Consider the following 21,740-nt stretch of genomic DNA (forward strand, 5'->3'; position numbering starts at 1 on the left):
AAGCACGCGACATTTGATGTGTGCGGTTGCAGAAGTATAATCTGCCCTTCAAGCTCATACCACCATCAATTTTTAATGTGTGCAGACCACCATGGGGCATACTAAAGGACGCAAAGCTGCAATTGAGGTCCTTTAGCTACAACACCACAATTGTTGGCTGTTCCAGTTCATTAGTATACCATCTGCTGGTCATTTTCAGCTTATTTTGAGAGCTTTTGCAGTCTACTTCACTAAATTCTGCTGCAATATACTGGATTCACTACTGTCTACTGCAAATGCTCAGCCCAAGCAGGGGTTTGAATCATTACACTTACTATGTGCAATGTAGCAGTACTGCTGGCTGCAAAACCCTTGACATGATTCTACCACCACCATACATGGTGCTTTCAGCAGGTGTTTGTGTCATACGTGTACAAATGCACTTGATGAGAGGCTCCACAATTTGCAACTGAATGCATCAAAGCGTAGATCCGACAGATGAGGCCGACACATGAAGGCTATAATCCATAAATTACAGACAAATTATAATAATAATAATTGAATTTTATTGATCTCGCATTGGAGAAATTTACTTCTGTATTTAACCCATCCCCTTGGGCAGCAGTGGGCTGCCATTGTGCGGCGCCTGGGGAGCAGTGTGGGGTTAAGGGTCTTTCTCAGGGACCCAGAGTGCAGGCTGGGGGGATCCAACCGGGTACTTGCAATCTTCTCAGAACACAAGCACACTGTTACAGCCTACTAGGCCATCACTCCCCTAAATGCTAGGATAAGAAAAGAGGAGGAATAATCATTAGTCAGCTTGCTTATGTTGTCTTTGTCTTCTGACAATATTTCCTGTGTTCCTACCTCTCCTTTATTTGGCTGCTATAACGTGCGTTTTCAGTCCCCATTATATGTCTGATAGACTGCTTACTAAGGTCAGATCTGTTCCCCTTCGACTATTGCACTGATGCATTCCTACCACTCACATGCTTAGAGATTTTTGTGCCTCTGTGGAAGAATAACTGCTCCTTCTTTGTGACTGTTGCAGACTGTACTGAACTGGAAATCACTTGGAAACACTGCCGAAATAGTCTTTTATCTTCCTGTTTAAAGATGGGATCCAATGTTTAATTGAAAGTGCCATCCCGACATTTATTACTGTCAATACCAGAGCCTTGAAATATTCAAGTACTGATTATTAGTGATGTCGCTCTTCCGAACCTGGAAGTGTGACATCACTCGGAAAGATTGATTAGCAAACATGGCGGACATAAACACTAAAATGGATAGCGATGAAAAAACTTCTGAAATCGAGTGAGCGTATTTCAACAGATCACGAACAGCTCCTACAAGTCTTGCCCCAGATGTTTGAGCCTGATGCCTCATCAGGCGAGGAACTATTTTAGGCCAATCAAAAAGCCCCTCTACTTTTTTTAAACCAAAGCATTGATAAATATCGCTGGTCATTGCAGAGAACAGCAAAATTTGTCAATCAAAACCAAAACAAGGTCTTGTTAGTTCCTGTCATACAAGAGCCTAACCCCCGGTGTGATGACACTGGTTTTGTAGCCACAGCTGAAGCACTCTGTTGCTAAGGTGTTTGCTACGGAGCGTTCAAGGATTTGGCTAAACAATATGAAACAATTGTTTTTACTGTTCTTTAACAATAATTGAAAAGCAAAGAGAGGGGTCAAATATTCAAAATAAAAAATGCCAGATGTTTAGAGAAACTATGGTTAAGATACCCGAAACCTATTTGAGCTTGTTTCTATTATTTTGATCTTGTGTGGAAAAAAGAAAATGGCAAAACGGTGCCATTGAATGAAAAACCAAAGTGAATGGCATCAGGTATTAGTTAATGTAAAATGTTTATATTATAAACTAGAAAAGCACCTAGAGGGAAGACCTTCACCAAGCAGGAAATTTCACATTTAACTACAGTTAAATAAAGAAGTCGGAATTAATGGTGGTTTCAAGGACAAGTCAATCTTTGCTAATATGAATAGATCTTTAGAAATAAATATGAGGATTGATAAAAAACTGAAATTGTATTTTTATTTTAAGTTTTAATGATACTTCTCTGCGGATCATGTACTTTTAGTTCCGGTAATGTACTCTGATAAAACGCACACACTTACTGTCATGAGCAGTTCCGTTTGGCCTGGCATCTGTGTCTTCATTACAACGATCCTCCTGTGTTAAACACAAGCTAATGAGACTCTAATTAATGCCTGAATAGTTTAGTGAATGCCAGACATTTATGTCTGTGTTGGGGGGGGGGTGTTGTTGGCCTAACAGGAAAAAATAAGGACGTTACAGGGAGATTCAGCATCAAAAGCAAGAGAAAAGAAGTGAAATGACAAATGGTGTTTGGGACTAAAGGCAGGAGAAGAGAGCAATGAAAGGATAAAGGAAGTGTAGAAGTTGAGACAAAAGGTGGGGAAAGAAAAGGGTGGCGGAGAACTGTCAGTGGGCCAATGGAGTTGGTGTGTCGCCTGCTGACATTGTTTCCGCGCTGCTCACTTCAAAGGACTCGGATTATGAAGAGAGCGAGGGGCTTCAGACAATGGGAGAGGAAGAAAATAACATCAAAGTTAGCCGCACGTCTGAATTGGGATAATCCTGAAACAGTTGCTGTGAATGCATGCAGCACCAGATCAGATGTCCCCTTTTTTCCACCCTCTCTCTACCAGCCCCATTCTGTCGTTTCTAGCCTGAATTTAGCTCCCTCTGTGGCTCTGCTGCTCCTGGACCTCTTATATGTGGGTGTTAGCTGCTCAGACCTTTGTGTATCATTAAAGCCCGTTTTAGAACATTGGTGGCACAGTTAAGTATGCTCATTATCTAAGTTTTTTATGTGTAATGTTAAGTGAAGGAACACGTTTTTGTGACAACTCTTGAAAAATGTTTGGTTTTTGTCTAATCAGGATATTTGTGTCTTTATTCCTATTTTTTATTGTTAATTAATTATCAAAACGTGGAACAATATGTAATTTTCAGGAACCCAAGGGAATTTACACACAATGAGAAAAGTGGAGGTATTAGTTTTTTTATCATCACCTTGAACCACAAAGTTGTGGGGTATTATGTTGCCAAAATACCCTCTTCTTTCCTTGTCTTTTAGTTAAAATCAGAAATAACCCTTCAGGCATATTTTCAAGATGACTAAATAGTTTTCTATAATCACTATTTATGTAAATAATAAAGCTTGGAAACCTTATTTGGCTGGAACTCTTCTCCTAGGTTGTTTGTTGCACCCATATCCATAGCAATACAGAACCATGCTGTTTTCTTCATGCCTTTTTTATGCCAAGAAGCATCAATAAATAAAAACAAAGGTTGCACTACAACCACTAAAAGTTCCCTATATTCTGTTTATCCTTTAGATACACAGCTGCAATTATTGTTGCTAATTCATAAACACATTAAAGTGAGACATACTTTAACAGAATGCATTGAAATCAGGTCAAGCTCCAAACTAAAGCGTCAGTTAAAATACTTCCTACTAGATGAATATTGGTACCTTTGATTAAATAGAAATGAAATGCAACTGTCACAACATCAGGAACCACAGTCTGTGTTTTAGGTGTTAAGCAAATCAACAACTAGATTTTGACTGACTGCATTTACTCCATGGCTTATAAAGTCATTAATTTCATGGGACAATGTAATTTTATAAAGTTTTAGATTACTTTTACTGTGTTTCCTCCCTTACCTGCATTTAGCATAAGAGAGAGAAATGGGATTACTAACTTCCAAAAAGTTTCACCCCATTTGGTTCCACATTTCAGAAAAAATAGCACACACACACACAGAATCTGTGTGTCCTGTTCGTTTCAGATCTAGAACCCCATCAGGATTGCTTTTATTTGTGTCTAAGGACACAATCTCTGTAAAATATTCAAACATAAACAGTTTGAAACTCCTAAATTGTTTTTACTTTGGCAAAGGTATGTATTACCTATGTCTTCTGGATATCAGGACATATGTAGCAGGTTTATGATCTATTACAGTAAAAGTTACCTAAGAGAATCAACTGTGAATAAGTTAAAGATTAAAAGGCAGATTATTGTCCTGCTAAAAAGAGAAAATAATCAATCAAAAATGCTGCGCAGGAATGGCTGCCCTGGATCCATAAAAAACAAAGTTCTGCCCCTTACTGGGGCTGTTACATACATAGGAGACACTTCTACCCTCATAATGTAATTAAGGCCAAATAAAAGTAGTAGGAACAGAGGAGAGGTGAGTCATTGGTCTTAGAAAACTACCCTGCTCCCTGGAACAGGTGCCTGCCGTATATATTGATTTGTGATTATTTATCTTTTATGCTTTGCTATCACTTTATTGGTGCCTTAATTGCAAAGTCTACCCCACCAGACACATCCTGTTTGCTTTATACTTTTGTTTCTCAAAGTTATCTCACATTTCCTCTTGATCTTTTTATGTAGTATATGGTGTCTTGAAGTTATTCTGTCCATCTGATAAGAACTTGTTTATACGGTTATTTGATACGATGTTTTAAGTTTTAATGATTAGTTTCTTTCTACTTTTCCATGCATATTGTCTATGAGTGTGAATGTGCATTATCTGACTGAACTGAAACCCACATTAGCCTGCCAAGAGAAAGCTGCACACACACAAAAATAACTTGTGTCTTTTCTCTGGCACACCCTGTCTTTCCAACTCTGTATCTTCCAATTCTTTCTGTCTCAAACTCTGTTTTTGCACTCATATTCACAAGCACACATGCTCACCTCACTCTGCCAAAAGGGAGAGGTGGCTGGTGAATAAACAATGGCACTCCGCCCATAGTGTCACCCGCCTGGGCTTTGATCAGCACCGCTGTTCCTGTTCCCCACAGCCGCGCTTCCTGTCTTTCTACCTGCCGAATCTTTTCCATGGCGGCACGCAAACACATGCGCACGCTCCCACCTATAGCCTAGTGTTTGTGGGTCTAGTTGCAGCCTCTCCGGTTTTCACCTTGCTCAGGTTCCTGAGTCTTTATCTGAATAGGTCTCTCACACAACAGGGCTTTGAGTTAGTGCCCTTTTCTGGGCAGTGTTGCGTCCTTGAACATACACCTTCACACACTCTGTGTCACTCACATAGATAGGAACACGCGGCTTTGATCCCGGCACAACCAGCAGCAACTTCTGCAACGAGTCAAAGAGAAGGTCCGGGTCCTCCGGGTGAAATGACAGTAGGCATGTTACATAATGCAACAGTGACCATTGTCTTCCCATGTTTGAGGATGAGAGGGAATATATGAGGTGTGGTGTTGCACTACACAGCATAGTCCTTGTCAAACTCACAGTTGATGTAGTCTTTGTGAACTAGTTGCTTGGCTTTTGTGCATAGGTAATATTAAAAAGGGGTCGTGTGCACACATGCCAAGCCACACAAACATGCGCACTTTCACAGCGGCTAGTTGTAGCAGCTGCACTTCTTCTGTAGTTGTGTAGTTATGTATGCATTAGTTTCTGAGGGGGTTGAAAGGATGACTTTGCCTGTGGGAAGGAATGGCAGCCCTGGATCAAGAACAGGTGTGCTGGATCCTCCCTGCTGCAGAGGCAAAGAGCTGCTTCAAACATTTTGTGTACGCAAGCATGGATTTGTCCCCCTGCGTTCCAGCATGCGTTCTTCAAAACAACCGAGAGATCTTTGCGTCAACCTTGAGCCCAGCATTTGTTTACTAAAGCTTCTCATCCATCTGTGTTTCTGCAACTTTGTTCTTCTTCTTCTTTTTGGTGAAACAAAATAAATCTTACAGTTGGAGTTTATATTTACGGGTGTGAAGTGATTTTTACCACATCCTTGTGGCTTTGCATGGTTGTGTATCTCTGTGTGTCCTTTGTTTTATGTAGGCTGTGGCAAAACTTGCTGAAGTTAGTTTGGCCTTGCAAACTATAACAACAAAACTGTACTTTGAGTATTTTAGATGCTATGTTAATGGGCATGGTGGAGCTCATTTTGATGATTTAAGAGCATTTAACTTATATTTTTAACACCTTTGTAAATCCCTTTTGCACATGTGATAAGCTAATGACATAACAGTTCCTATTTTTCTAATATCAACAAAAAGGGAACGGATTCTGAACTACTTTATTCGTTTTCTGCTATCTAATGAGTTTTGTTTACTTTCAGCTGGGTGTTGCATTTGTTGATGAAATAGATTATGATTATGCTTTGGCACATTAAACTCCCATATGCAGAAATGTTGAGGCAATTAAACTGCAACAAAACTTTAATCTCATGTTATCCAACTTAGGAGTGTATCCAAGTCTTTAACAGTTAAGTCTCCATGACGTTCAGCATAGTCGTGGGAATAACGGCATCCAACCCATGATCAAAAGGCTTGAATAAAAGAAACCTCTTTCTTTATGGTCTTTATCATGGATCTTTGTCATGGGCGGATTTAGTCCCACTCTTATCTGCAAGGTTGTTCAGCTCTTAGAGCGTTACTGACGTTTGTTTTTGTAAAGTTTCGTAAGTTCCCCTCCACAGCATATCAATCAAGTTCTGAACTTTGACTGGACCATTAGAAGAAATAGATTCTTTTGTTTTTGCTTTATATTATCTACTATTTGATGTATGTTTTTGTTGATGATGTGGTTTGGACCAAGCTTTAGCTGTCAGGTAACCTTAGCTTACTGAGGAAGGCATCGACACAGATTCCAGATTCTTAATTCAATGACTGCCAGATGCCAAATATCACACTATTTGGAGGCTATTCTCCTTCTCACAGTGTTTCAAAGCAGAAAGGATGTATTTATTTTACAAAACAATTTTATAGTTATGGGAACCTTCTATTTCCCATGACTGCATTCACTGAGCATTTACATTACAGTTAGAAGATGTCTAACTTTTAACTCCCCAGGCAGTATTGCATAAGAAACACTTGATCTTCAAAGAGTCCAACTAAGAAGAGCTACATTGTGTGGGCAAAAAACAAAAATTAAAGAAATTACATGTTCAATGAGTGGGCGTGTTGCTGATAATTTCCAGAAATTACATGCAAACCGGTTCAGTTCTGCCCTATTTGAATGAGTAAATTGTGTGCCCTACTGGCAGTTTGGGAGTGGCTGTGAAATAGAAATGAACTTCTAAGCAATGGAGTTAGAAGCAATAACAATTATAAAACATTTTTTGAAAAAAATAGTGATAATAATGCTCAAGATTATTAATAGTGCACTTCACATAAAATAATACCAAACTGCTACTAACAAGGAGGACAAAAATTTCAGCAGGATTACACTTTAAAGAGCTGCATTTACCTCCACCAGCTCCTCACATGCTTCAAGCAACATATTGCTAAACAATTTAAGCTCAGAATAATTCAACAATACAAAACTGTTACAGAGTCCAATTATTTAGAGGAGAAAAGTACCTCTATTAAAAAGCAGAAATGCTTACTTAAGACATGTGTATTTATTAGATTGTGTTTGTCTGGTGGTGGTTCTAAATGTTTAATTTAGTTTGTTAATAAACATAGATAATCTCTCTAAATGCATAATTTGTTCCCCAATAACCGCAGACATTTTTACTTGTGAGTTTGAACTTAACATTAAACCTTGCTTAATACAGACGACTAAACCTTACCCTCTGTCAGTGTCAGGTTTGATAAATCTTATTGCAGGTGGATATTATTCACATTTGCATGGTTTGATAGGTATATTTATAAAGGCACAATGCAAAAAATGCACGGACCTTTCCACTCATTTTACACACGTATATCGATTTCAGCTGGCATGTAGATCAGCTTTGTGCGTGCTAACAAGTTTGCACATGTTTAAAGATGATTTCCGTTATGTTACTTTACTTTAATTGTTAAAACTACTTGACCCATGGTACTTTGGAAAGCACTTGACACGCCGCTTACCGTTTAACCCAGAACTGTAACTTGAAGATGTTCAGAAACTTTAGGAAGATATTTTTGCTTGCTAGGAGAAACCCATCATTAGGTTATATGTGATAAAGTTAAGAAAGTGGTATGAAAGTATAGTCTAGTTACACTATCAGTGTGCGCTCAAATGTAAAAATGTGTGAATGTAATGTAAAAAGCTTGGGGATCTCCTCACATGCAGTAAGGCCTGCCTGCAGTAAAAATTCCTTAAAAATGTGATTTGTATCTTGAAAAATGGGAATCAGGCAACCTTAGATATGGTTGTCAGTGTTCTTACCAGCTTTAAATTAGTAAATCTAGCAACTTATTACATTTGGTACCTCCAAAGGTGAAAACAAATTTAACGAAAGGAAAATATGAAACTAATGGAGTGGATTTAAAACTCCCCTCTGACTCCACAGCAGTACAACATCAACTCACTTGAGTCAACGTGCATGTGGCAGCAGTGAAATGGAAAGAAAAAATGGAAGAAGCCTCCAACAAACCTGGGATCTAGAGGAGACATAAAGACATTGATCCATCAGTGTTTGCTACAGATAATGAAACAGTTAATGCTGCATTATCTCCATCAGTGGCTTCAGTTAGCATAGAAACAAAGCTAAACAGATTAGCTCAGAGCTAGCAGTCAAGGTAAACACAGTAATATTGGGTAAGTTATGTCATCTATTAACATTGCTCTTACTTAGATTCTAAAGGACAAAGAACTTAAAGCCCTTTTAGACGCACACAGAGATGAAGATTAAACTCTCTTTGCTGAGCTCAACTCAGTCATTCAACAACAAGATTTTTTTATTTTTCTCTTCATACAAATATGAAACACTACGATTATTTTGTACCTGAAACTCAACACGTGTGCATTGTCGGCTGATTGATTACTTTTCCAGCTGTGGACAGTGTTTGATCTTCATATCAGAGGAGGAGGAAATAAGGGAGGGATTACATTCCAGGATGCTACAACAGAGCGTGGGAAGTGGAACAGCTCATATAGACCTTGATCTACTGGCAGACAACAAACAAGAATGACTCACTAACTTGGAGTTTCTAAACATGTGGGGAACTTGAGTTGAACTTAACAATTATTTAGCGATAAACCATTTGATAAACAGAATATATTTATAAGTGCCGACAGACAAGTAAGCAGAAAAACAGAACAGGCATATGGCACAACACTTTGGAGTTGTTTCCTATTCTCATTCTACCATCGCTTCCAGCAGCTGAAAGTTAGAGAACAGCGTGTTCCCCCTGTGGGCATAACTCATTTGCAGCGTGTCTTCATTAGCGCCGAAATTGTCTCACGACTTTCATCAGCAGTCCCAAACACGCCTCCATAGCTGTGCAGGCGTGTGCTCAGGTTCTGAGGTACGGGAAGGTTCCCGGGCCGCTGCCGTCGCACTGTTCTTTCTCACTTGCCTCTTGAGCAGGAAAACTGCTGCGAAAGCATCAAAGAGCTGCAAAGCAGGTCAGTTCACACCTATATCAGAGTTACATTTCACAGGGCTGTCCTGGTTGACTGGCTTAACCACATGTTTTTATTACTACACGCAGGCAGACAAGATAGCAAAGCAAAAGTTTCTCTTCTCCAACACCTCAGGAGGGAGACCTTCCCCTCCTCCACCACCTCCTCCTACAGCTTCTTTCTTCTTTACCTTTCACTGCAATCCTTTGATAAAAGTGCAGATAAAATAGAAGTTTCACTCATCTCTCTGACCATCCATCTCTCCTTGAGGTTAGCACCTCTTTTATTATTTACTATCAGATCAGTAGCCATACGTACAAACAAAGCCTTGTTCTGTTGGGGCTGCTGTCTGTGTGGGCAATACATCTTTGTATATGTATGTCTGTGTGTATCTTCCTCGTCTCTTACTTTTTTCCCTGTTGGTGTGTGTGTATGTGTGTGTCCTTGGCTGGAGGCGGTGCAATGTGAGGTTTTTTGCTGCTGTCTGATGTCGTCCAGCCTCAGTGTCATTAGAGGATCTCTTTAATCCAGACTCTGGGAGAAACTTCTGACAGCACGCTGCAAATAGAAGGGCCCCGCCGCACATGAAGAGCAGCTCGGCTCCTAACAAAACACCAAGTTTAAAGAGGCCCCTGGCCTTTTTTCCTCCTCCCACCGTTCCCTCCCTTCTTTCTTCTTTTGCCTTTTTCTCCTGCCCTCCGTTGCTTTTGCTTCCCCCCGGGGAAACGCGCTCGCCTTATCTGCGCAGGAGGACCACCCAGGAAAGAATGACTCGGGCCTTGCTGCGTTTATGTGTGCACGTTTTATGTGCGCCGCACAATCACTGCGCGCTGATTTGACCGAGCACACATTTTTAGAACTTGCTGTTAATATTGATGCATGCCTATACCTGCATGGATCCCTCTGAGGAGTGTGTGTCAGTGCTTGCGCGCACCCGTGCCCCACTGCTCCTTTGAGGTGAAAGTTTGCAGTGAGATAGAGGCTGAGGCCCGATTGTTGATGGAGAGGCAGGAGGGAGAGACCTTCACACCTCACTACTGTTAAAACCCCAAGGCAGGAGTATGCTGATGACCGGGCCTTTGTAACCCAGACACCAGCTTTGACTTACCTCAGATTCTTGCCCTTTTTTTATTTCTAACTTTCTGAAAGTTTTATTTCCCATCGGATTTGGTCGAATGTCTTCACCTTCACCTCCAACTTTCTGCGCCAGGCTTTGTTCTGTTTTTCATTCCTGTCACACCCCTTCATCAAGAAATCCATTATGTCGTTTTTCCTGCTTGCTTATATTCACGCTGCTCTCTATGGCAAATGAACTGCAGCTCATCAGTGTCCTACAACCTTTGAACCTACCACTACACCGTCAGTTACAGAAAGCAACTTTTTGTCCTCCTTTAATAACTCATTCATGACTAATTTTAAAAATGACCCATGTACCTTGCGTGTCATCGGTTCCTGTTGTCATTATTGACATGTTTTAAAGAAAACATTTAACTTTTTTTCGGTATTTGCTCATAAAATGAAAAAATTATTTGGTGCACAGATTTGAGTTTTTTTGGGATGTATGTTTTACTAAACTCCCAAAAAAACTCAAACCGTCATGGTGGCACTAAACCAACCCTTTTTATACTCACAATAATACATGGATAAATGGCTAAGTGAGGGAACTACAGGTTTTTTGTAGGCATGGCAAAATTCTGCGTGGATGTTTGACTTCTCCTCTTATCATGCAGTTTATAAAAAGTACAGAGAAGCCTGGAATCTGTTCCAAGGTTTTTCCAGGTTTGGAAGAATAAACAGAAAGCAAAGCTCTTTCTGAACCTTATTTCCCAAAGATCTGTCTATCTATCAGTCCATGCTCTGTTTTTTTAAACAGGTTTTCAGTGTTTTCTTCTTTCCTTTTGTTAAATCATTCCTTCCTTTTATTTGTTCCTACCTTGCTCCCTACTTTCCTTTTATAATTTGGTTGTTGTTGCCTTCGTACTGTCCTTTGGTATTTCATTTCTTCCTCTGTCACTCCAACCTGTGTTCTCTACATCCTTTAGTTGTCTAAGCTTTCTTCTTTCTTTCCTTTTTGATGTCCTTTCTTTATTTTTCCTTCCATTATTTTCTTGCTCCTCTTTTGCTCACTTTTCTATTCTTCCATTTCTGAATTTCATCTTTGTGTTGTTTGTTTCTTCTTTCCACCTTTGTTTTTCATTCACTCTTTCCTTCTGTCCATGGTTAATTTCCAGGGATATTTCCAGCTTGATTTACAGCAATATTCAAGTCTTGTTTTATCCTTTCCAATACCAGTTTTGATGTACCTCAGAGATCATTATCTTGTGGAAAAACACCAATATTTTCCCGGCCTTTATTCATGTAACATTTGATTTGTAAAATGTAAAACTTTATATCAAAGATCTTGCACCATGAGCAGAAAAACAGTCCCACAACATGATGCTGCCTCCACTATGGCTATCAGGGACAAGGTGTCCAAGGTTATGAAGGAAAGCCATAAATCCACACATTCACTGTTATGGCTAAATATCTCAAGATTGTCTCATCTGAACTTAAAGACATTTCCTAGACTTATGCTTAGACGACTTTATCTAAGTTCGTTTTGTACACCTCTCATGACATTTCTATTTCTTAAAGTGTAGCAGTGATCAAATGTAAACATTGGTAGGAAAAAACATAGTGCAAAAAAAAAAAACGCATTGATACAGTCAGTTTGTTGCAGAGACTGTGACATGATTTATAGTTTCTTTCAACATTTAGCTTCTTTTTTCAATTTTTATTAACAGTTCAACTGTCATATTGCAGTAGGGAAGAAGCTGTTTCAGAATCTGCTGGACCTGCCTCAAATGCTGCGAAGCCTCTTCCCAGAGGGCAGCAGGGAGAACAGTCCATGGTGGGGGTGTGAGGGGTCATTGATAATGTTATGGGCACAGGACACGCAGCCCTGGGATAACATGTCTTTTATGGAGGGAAGAGGAGCCCCGATGATCCTTTACTACTCTCCTACCTTTCTTCCTTTTGCAGCGCTGCAGCCTCCACTCCACACAGTGAGACAGCTGGTCAGAACGCTCTCTATGGTGCTTCTCTAGAAGGTGGTGAGGATGGGTGGGGGCAGGTGGGCTCTCCTCATCCTCCGCAGGAAGTAAATGTCTTTTGTGCCCATTTGACCTGTGAGGAGGTCCAGGTGAAGGCGTTAGAAGGTGTTTGTTGATGACTAAATGCTTACTTACTTAGATATATTAGAAGCATGCGTGCGTATTCGATGCTTGATAATATTCTGAACCAAAATAAATCCAAACAAAATAAATGTCATCCAAGTGTTGCGTAATCAAACCATTGTGAAAAGAAACCTCCTGCATGCATCCAATGGATAAGCTTATAAATCTTTGTACAATTCTTAACACTCAAAGGCTGTGCAAAGTAAATTTCACCATTTTTACCCATCTGCAAGGGTCAATAAGGTGGTTATGAGTAAAACTATATTTATTTTGCTTTGAGGAAATACCAGGTGAGAAGTTTTAGTGTAATCACGCTATCTCTCCATCTATATTTGTTTAACTTGGTTTCTTTTAACTAAAAAAACAAGTATGTTTTCAGCCTTTAATAGACATGAGCTAAACTTAAATCCATGAATTTACACTCATCCAGGAATTAATTCATAAATTCATCATCATATTGTCATAGATGTGTTGCAGAGTAATTCCCCTGGATTAAATTCAAACTAAGGGCAGGTGTTTGTAACTTCAGCAACATGTTTTCCCGTCAGTATTGTCTCTTACTATTAGACTGGTGGAGCTATTTGTTGTCAGCTGCGAGTAATTTAATCTCCATCCTGTCTGACACTAGTAATGACTAAATAAGCCTTTTTTCCTGACTCACAAAGCATCGCTGTTCCTTAGCAGAATCGTCCCATAAGATTCTGCTAATGATGTGACAAATGTTGAACTTGTGAACTCTGACGTGTTCTGAGCACGTCAAATGCAGATGCCACAAGAAAAACATGTGTCACACGTGAAGCCCTGTATTTAGCTGTCCTTCCCAGAAGAAGTGGACCAGATATGCTGATATACAGTGCGGGAAGTCGGGCATGGGTTCAGAAAGGGATGATTTGTCAGACTTTTCTCATCTTCCTCATCCCTGCTCCGGCGAGCTTTACCATTTTAAATGTATGAAAGATAAAGGGAATGAATAATGGAAGGAGTCTTATAGTTGTTTAATTATTACCTATGTGTGAAAAAAAATCCTTCAAAAAAAAATACAATTATTTTAAGAAATTACCACATTTTTAAAATGATAAAAGACACAATGTGATGGAAGGGGTTAAATAATCGGTACCTTTCTCAAACATGTCATCCAAATACAAGTGACAAAGAGTGTTAGCAAGTGGGAATGCTTATGCATTCCCACTTATTGTTGTTCACTTCAAATTTTTCTGACTCTAACTAGTCCCGCAGTTTTCAACCGATTTCAACAATTTTGGTATCAAAACGTTCAGCTTGTTCAGGAGAATTCTGCTATGTCTTTTGGTAAAGATATTTTTTTTAGTTTTCGCGATATTCTGCTTTTTCTGCGTTTTTTTTTGTCCCATTGAAATGCATGTAGAATTCTTAGATTTCAGCAAAATTCAGATAAAACTGATAAGTTTATAAAAATACTGATAAAACGGGGTTGAGAAACCATGACTTTTTCATTCCAGCGTATACTGGGAAACCGGTAACTAATTTTTTTTAACGTTCCAAATGACCCCCACCTTTCTTCCTTCTATCCTTACCTCCTTCCTTTCTACCTTTTCCTTCATATGTGGTTTCTTAATCCCTTTCTTTTCTCTTCTTTTTTATTTCTTTTTTTATCTCTATTTTTTTAATTATTGCTTAATTTGCTTTCTTTATTGCTTCTTATCTTTCCTTTCTTCCTTCATGTATCTCCTAGCCTAATTTCCCCATTGTTTTTCCATCTATTCTTCCTCTCTGATCTTTCTTTGCTCCCTACATTCCTTACTTCATTTTCTTACAGTTTGTTTTTTTAAAGCTGCCCTGCTGTAAAATATATACAATGATCACAGTGAACTGCAGTATTTTATATTTTGTAATAAACTTTAAGAACTGTCGACTTTTTTTCGGGGATTTTTATTAATAATTTGGATGATCACAAGAAGGTTTTTTTTTTCTCACCCAAAATGGACACGTATTGAGGCAATATGCCTCCACAACTTACCGAAAGTGCAGAATGGGAAAGGGACAAAATGTCTGGCAATTGTCTGGGTTTAAATGCCCAAGATTCATAGACTGCATTGAAATATGTTTATTAAAAAAATAATAATAATGCACAATTTAGATGGGCTTGCAATTAATTTAATCCGACCATACTAGCATACTAGCACCAGGCTTTGTTCAGATTGGAAAGCACTCTGACACAATGCAGCACAGTGGCTCTTGAAGGCCCTGGATTATTCTATCATTATCAGCTGATCACATAAATCTGCTGGAGAAAGAAAAGTGTAAAGCTGGTTCATCTAAGCCCAACCTGAAATGATCACATCAGCCATAACATTCTAACCATTGATAAATGAATGAATAACATTGACAAACTTTTTATCTGATAATGAAAGGGATTAATCAGGGAGCAGCTTAGGAGCATCTACTATGCTGACTCCACAAACCTGATGTAAATACCCTGAAACCAAATGAACATTGCTAGCACTGTTTTAGCATGAGCTTAATAGAGATTATGTATAGATCTGGACCCACTCATCCTAACCTATCTTATCCAACACTTTACAGACATTTAACTCATATCACCTCCAGTAGAGACAATGTTTCTGACTCAACATTGGCTTTGAATTACAACAATCTTAAAACATGCTTTTCCCAGGTCAGCATCACAACCTGAAAGGTAAGGGATCATGAATCTATATTATAATTTTATTGTCATATAAAAGATCATTAGATAATTCTTAATCCAGACTACAAAACTCTTCAAATAACCTTTATTTTCAATGGGAACATAGTATAACAGTAGACTTTAAGCTTGATTAGAGTATCATTCATTTTGTTTTCCATGTCCCTATAATTTAGCTCCGGACTCTTTGCTTTTATAAGGTTTTTAGACGGTAGAGTTTATAAAAGGCTTGATGATGATTCAAGCTATTATCATTAGTATGGGTTAAATGTTTGGGCTATATCCATATGGAGCTCCTTCAATCTGAAAGGTATTGATAGAATAGACCAAAAATCAGGAGAATTTTTCCACCAGATTCAGCTCCTGTTTGTCGGACTGGATTTAATAACACGGCTGACTCAAGTTTCAGCTGTTTACCTCTCAGAGAGGTGCAGCTCAGAGGTTCCTTCTTGCCCTGAAGCTTTGTAGTCTGTGTGATTTATGTCAGTTGAGTGGGCTGCAGATCAGGTGGCCACGTCTATCACCTGGACTGTGTTTCCTTCTGCTCAGAGAGTCATCCCACCAACACCTGGCCCTCTCACTCTGCTCCAGTGGGGGCGATTCCGCCGATATTGATTGTTACCAGAGCCTCACACACTTCATGCACGTGCGTGTGTTTCTGCAGTGATCGCCTGCACGAATGCACACCTGCATTTGAGCACATATCCTTCTCTCTGTTTTCCATACCGACTAATCAGAGATGAGGTCTGTGCTGAAAACATCTGGATCTGGGTTATACTCAGGAACTCCACCTTTCTATTACTTACAGGCTAAGAGAAGAGGAACAGACCTTTTCAGAAACACTCAGACTCTTATTTTTCTCCTGCATCTCTTTTTTGTGGTTGTAAATGAATTCCTCATGATTGGAAAAAAAAAATATGGCTCTTCTGGTTCTCTTTTGGTTTTATGTCCCATCTGAACGTTAAGCTGCTTGTGTCTATCAGCTTGTGTCACATGTTAACCCATGATGAACCGTTGGGTTTTTTTTTTTTTTGGTTCAACCAACTGAGCGGCATTTTGTTTTCCCAGGCTCTGCTAGAAAAGGTGGAAAACCTGCAGAGACAGCTGCACTGTGCGGAGAAGAAGCTGCTCAGCAAAGAGCTGGAGTCAGAAGAGAGGGTAAGGAACCTGTTTGTCATTTTCCTTCAGTCTCTTCTTTTCCAATCTTTTCAGCAGGCATTTGTTGCTTGCTGTCATCATTGCATCACTCTTTTTTTTTTACTTTGCCTTCAGCCTTTTGCATCACAGCCTTCAAATTCTTCTTGATCATGCAGCCTTTTCTGTTGCTCTTAAAACCCGCCCTTTAACACCTTTTTTTTTCTTGCTTTATCACTTCATGTTGCAATCCCCTCTCTTCTGATTTACTATTCAGAGTTGGTCCTCCAGGGGGCCACAAAATAAAAACAACATATGTTCTTAGCCTTTTTCCTCCCCTGCCCTCTCCCACCTACCACCTCTTCTCTACTGTTCAGTCAGCGATATGCCCCCTTGCACATTTTCCAAATTCCTTGAGATCTGGCCTCAAGAGCCAGCGCCTAGAGCCAAGAATGCCACCACTGCCTGTGTTCAAAAGGGACGCTCTGGTTCACACACACACACCCCGTGGCTGTGGAGATTGCCCTGTAATCAGGCTATGTTTTGACCTTGACACACACAGAGAAGAAAGAACTAATGACTGTGCTCAGGCAGGAGGTTGGTCTTTGTACTGCGGTATGTACACCAAAGGCATCGGTTCCCCCCTGTTCCCTCTGATCCACCCTCTGACCCTTGCACACACTTCACACAGTCCTTGCACGTCTCCCTGTCTGGCCGCCATAAATTGAGCTGATGGCGCTCACTTGTCCTCCAGAGCCACTGCTCCACACCTTGTTGTGCTACAGGGTATCCTTCATGTTTATTGCAAGGTTATCTAATCTTTCTTTCCTTAAATTGTTTCATATGACGCCTTGCCAAAGTACTCATACCTCTAATAGAACTGAGATGAATTCCACCACAAGGTGCAATTTAAAAAAAATCTAGTAAATGTGGCCCCTTTACTTTGATACCTCTAAATAAAAACCAGTGAAACAACTGGCCGTTAAAAGACCCCAGATTGATGGAGTATAGCGGTGTGACCCACGTACGGTCAGCAGAATGTTTTTCTTTATCTTAGACAGATTGACTTAGACGGCCAGAAGAAACCTTTTCCTTTCTGTTTTTCCTGGTGCCAAAATCCGCTCCATCATGATTTCATCATGTCGAAGCAAAGTCTGAGTAAACAACTCAACGAACGTGACCAAGCCTTTGGTTCCACTTTTAGGTTGTGAACAGCTCATGATTCACTGCTTTGAACACGATTTCATTAATCTGCTGCATATTTTCTTTCTCTCACATTCGCTGCAGAGACATGAAGAGAGAAAAGACTATGAACAAAAAAAAAAATGTCTGAATCACTGGTTGGTGTGTATTTACAGCAAATCTCTCTTGCAGTGTGTGTTTTAGTTGGTAGTTAAGCCTTCATCAGTCCATGTACATTAATAGTTGAGGGCACTCTGATTTGCCTTTTCTTCCTCACTCACATATTGCTCTTGTTTATCTGCCAAATGTATCTTTTGTAATCTGATCTCTGGTTTGCTAATGCAGCTTTCCTGCCCAGACTTCACACAGATGTTGCTCGCCGTGCTCTAACTGGGGCCCTCGCCTCTAGAACGCCATCTCCTCAGCCTGCTGCATGGTTGATCTCTCCTTGAAGATGGTGGCCTAGAGAGGGCAGGTCTTTGTGTGAATAACTGAAGACAGGGCTGGCAGTTAAAACTAAAAGTTTCAGAGATCCCTCTCCCAGCAACAGATGTGTTTGCTTTTCCTTATATATATATATATATATATATATATATATATATATATATATATATATATATATATATATATATATATATATATATATATATATATAATTACTGCAGTTTTCTGTCCACAAATGTTTTCTGTATACAGATTATTCATTCTTTTGTTGTTTTCATTCAAGAACATCACATCAGCTGGCAGCAGTCGGCCCTTTATTCCTCTATACAGTCTGGAAAAGTCTGGATTTTGATTGATAGTTTTTACATGTCTGGATAAGCATGAAAATATTAGTATATAGTATAATATTAGTATATTAACACAACAGACGTTATTTTTTTTGTCATCTAACTCTTATCCCTTTCCTTTCTTTCATGCATTTGTCTTTGCTTCCTTGTATCCTTGCTGCGCTCATTACTCTACAGTGTTTTTCATTCCTTCCTTCTTTTGCTCTTCCCTTCCTTCCTTGATTGTTAAATCTATAGACTCCTTTTTACTTTGCTCTCCTTCCTGCCTTTTTTCCTTCCTGCCTTTTTTCCTTCCTTCCTTCCTTCCTTCCTTCCTTCCTTCCTTCCTTCCTTCCTTCCTTCCTTCCTTCCTTCCTTCCTTCCTTCCTTCCTTCCTTCCTTCCTTCCTTCCGTCCGTCCGTTTGTTGTTTCTTAACCCCCTTTTCTTTCCCGTCTACTTTCTTCCATCCTTTCTTGCTTGTCTCCTTCATTTTTTAATCCTTGACAACTTTGCATTTTCATCTCATTTCTTTCCTTCCCTCCATTTACTCCATTTGATCTTTGTTCTCCTTTCTTGTCTTGCTTTCCTCCTCTTTATGTTCGTTTTCTCCAGTTCTTCAATCCTTCTATTCTTTCTGTATTTCCTCCATCTCTCCTACTATCTTTCATCAGTTTCCTTTCTTCCTTTTTAATATCTCTCCTTCCTTCGTTCTTGTGTCCTCTACTCCCACTCTCACCTTGTCGCCATATTTACAGCCTCCTCAATGTATAATGTATATCAGCCATAAAACGATACTGAATTTTATGCACAATATTTTAAAACGAATATAAGTCAATGGGAATTCTGGGAAGTAGAGTCAGTAATAGTCTGAAATTTGTATTTCTATAACGTATGGGATCCCTATATTACTGTATTGAGATGTGTGGCTCATTCTAGGCAGCATTCATTTTCATCTCACAGCTAAACGTTTTTTAATCCTGATCACTCTTCTAAACGCTCTGAGTTCCAACTCTGGTTGCCAAGGTGCAAACTTGCCGAACGCTGGCGTTTTAGATGTACCCTCTTGTTTCTGACAAGGTTTTCGTCACCTGGGAACAATACATGTAATAATGACTGCCTCCCCTCCCCTCACAATTTGTTTCATCCACACATACCAGCCTCATTAGCATGCATCAAGCCTCTCCAGCGATGTGACAAACTTCATTTGAACGTTAAAGGTGTTTAGGGCTTGTTCCGTTCTGCTGGCAGCTGTCACAAACCATTCCGCGTGACGCCGCTAAACATGAGAAAAAGTCAAAACCGCAATCTTGAGGACTATATATAGATGAAAAGTTGTCATTTTAAGATGACTGGGAGGGGAAAACGACTGTTGCTTACAGTTTTCAAAATGGGACTTCATCAGGAACAAACAAAATCACATTTTTTTTATAGTCTGCATGGATCAAACTTGATTTGTCTTTAGAAAGAGAAAATAGTGGCACAGTTTTTTTTGTTTTAAGTGTGTCCCCTCTCCTCTTTTCTCCTTTCTCTCCTTTCTGCTCACATCTGGAGTCTGTCAGTGACCAAGCCCTCGTGACGGGTTTGATCAGCAACGTTGTTCAAAGACATTTCACTTTTTCTGCAATCGCTGAGGAGCATCCCCCCCCCCCCACCCCCCCAGATGTCATCACACGTCTCTTTCTGCCTGTCGGGAAAACAAACATGCCTTTGCTGTAAAAAAGATGTTGAAAGAAAAAAAGTGTGCTTGCATGAAAGAAGAAGAGAGATGCAGAGGGAGGACCCATGGAAGAGAATGCAAAGCTGCAGGAGCGTTGTCTTTGAAAAGAAACAAGTCAGCCGTCTTTTGGGAAGTCAGATGCTTCTGTTTTGCATGTTTAACTCCTTGGAGAGTGTTAGCCAAGCATAGGTTCAAACAACAGAGATATTGTTATGACAGACTGCTGCTTCCCCCCACATGCTCTGAGTTAGATGGTCAATAACAAAACTATGAGTGTCTGCGAGGAGGGCCGCAAAACTATTTCCTGTTCTGCAGTTTTTCACTATTTTTTCTTCAGATGTCATTTGATTGATCACCATTCTGATTAAGTTGGAAGGACAAGGAGGAACGGCTTTTCTATTTTTTATCGAATAGATACAAAATACAAAAAACGTATGTGTTGGGAGCTGGAGAAATACACCTTTTCTCCAGCAGAGTCCGCCCTGGATCCTCCCTGCTGAGCTGCTCTGCACACCTGCAGCTGATGATCTCATCTGGAGGACCTGGACTACTTAAGCTGCTTTCAGACCTTGCCTCGACGCCGCAGTGTCTTAATCAGTTGGTTAGCACTTAAGCCATAGATCCCTAGTGAACCAAGTCTCCTTTGAGTCCAACCTGGATTCTAACCCTTTTGTCTCTGCTTCCAGGTTTCCTGTTCTTTCTCCTGTGAAGCTCTGGAAGAGCTTAACCTGCCGAGCCAGCCCTCCGAGCCAAACCTGAAGACTCACTCTCTGGATTTCCTAGCAGCTCTGGATACCGAGCTGGAAACACAAGCCAAGGTCAAAACAGCCTTTAGAAGTAAGACGCTGAAACAGCTTAAGGACTCTGCCAACCCAAGCTTTCTCCGGACCCAACAGTTCCGCTCCCAAAGCCTCCTGTACGTTTCATCAAGGTACAAACCTGAACACAATCAGTGAAGTCTCAACCAAGCCTTCGCTAACCAAACTGTCTTTCTCACAGACGCCAGTGAACCGGTCCCAGCCCAGAACCATTGCATCAGTCTTTATTATATGTGTGAATTTGCCAATAAACTCTGTTAAACTTTCCATCCGTGTCGTCAGTGTGCTGCATATTGGGCCTCCCTGATACCCATCCTGACAGAACACTGCGGCCAAACACAAGGCCCAGCAGATGATCTCCTCCGCCGATTGCAAGAACAAGATGTCCAAATACAAGGACAAACTCAGACCCTCCGTGAGTTGTACCGTCTGGTTGATATGCATAATGATATGCTTCAAAACTACGCTAATTACGTGGGTAATGCTAATCCCGCTCCAGTAACCCAACCATTTCCGGGTCCAGTTCCTCCGCCGAGGTCACCGGCTGTGACGTCATCCGAGTTCCGCCCAAGTCTCCCAGAGAAGTTTTCTGGTAACGTAACTGATTGTAAGGGATTTTTATTTCAATGTCGTCTCATTTTTCAGAACTCTCATGCCAGTTTTCCCACGGACCACAAGAAAATAACGTTTATCCTTTCCCAGTTAACAGGAAGAGCTCTGGCTTGGGCTCAAGCCAGATTTGCCTCAGATGAAAGCTTAAGCTGTCACTATTCAGATTTCGTTTCTGAATTTTCCCAGGTATTCAACCAAGACACTGACCAAACCCTTGATTCTCGAGCTCTGCTTCATTTAAAACAGGGAAATTCTTCTATGGCCGAATTT

The 21,740-nt window shown here is 40.1% G+C and overlaps 1 protein-coding gene across 2 annotated transcripts in view; it reads left to right on the plus strand.

Annotated features, from left to right (window-relative positions):
* Window positions 1-21,740, plus strand: part of cep112 (centrosomal protein 112) — a 182,547-nt gene that overhangs the window by 128,378 nt on the left and 32,429 nt on the right. For both annotated transcript variants that reach the window (XM_038307796.1, XM_038307797.1), the window contains one exon: window positions 16,305-16,394. In XM_038307796.1, coding sequence (XP_038163724.1) covers window positions 16,305-16,394 — 90 coding nt within the window. The remainder of the gene's footprint in view (window positions 1-16,304; window positions 16,395-21,740) is intronic.

The sequence above is a fragment of the Cyprinodon tularosa genome, unplaced genomic scaffold (genome assembly GCF_016077235.1).
Source record: "Cyprinodon tularosa strain WSP-4 unplaced genomic scaffold, ASM1607723v1 ctg62, whole genome shotgun sequence".
In the NCBI taxonomy this organism is placed as follows: domain Eukaryota; kingdom Metazoa; phylum Chordata; class Actinopteri; order Cyprinodontiformes; family Cyprinodontidae; genus Cyprinodon; species Cyprinodon tularosa.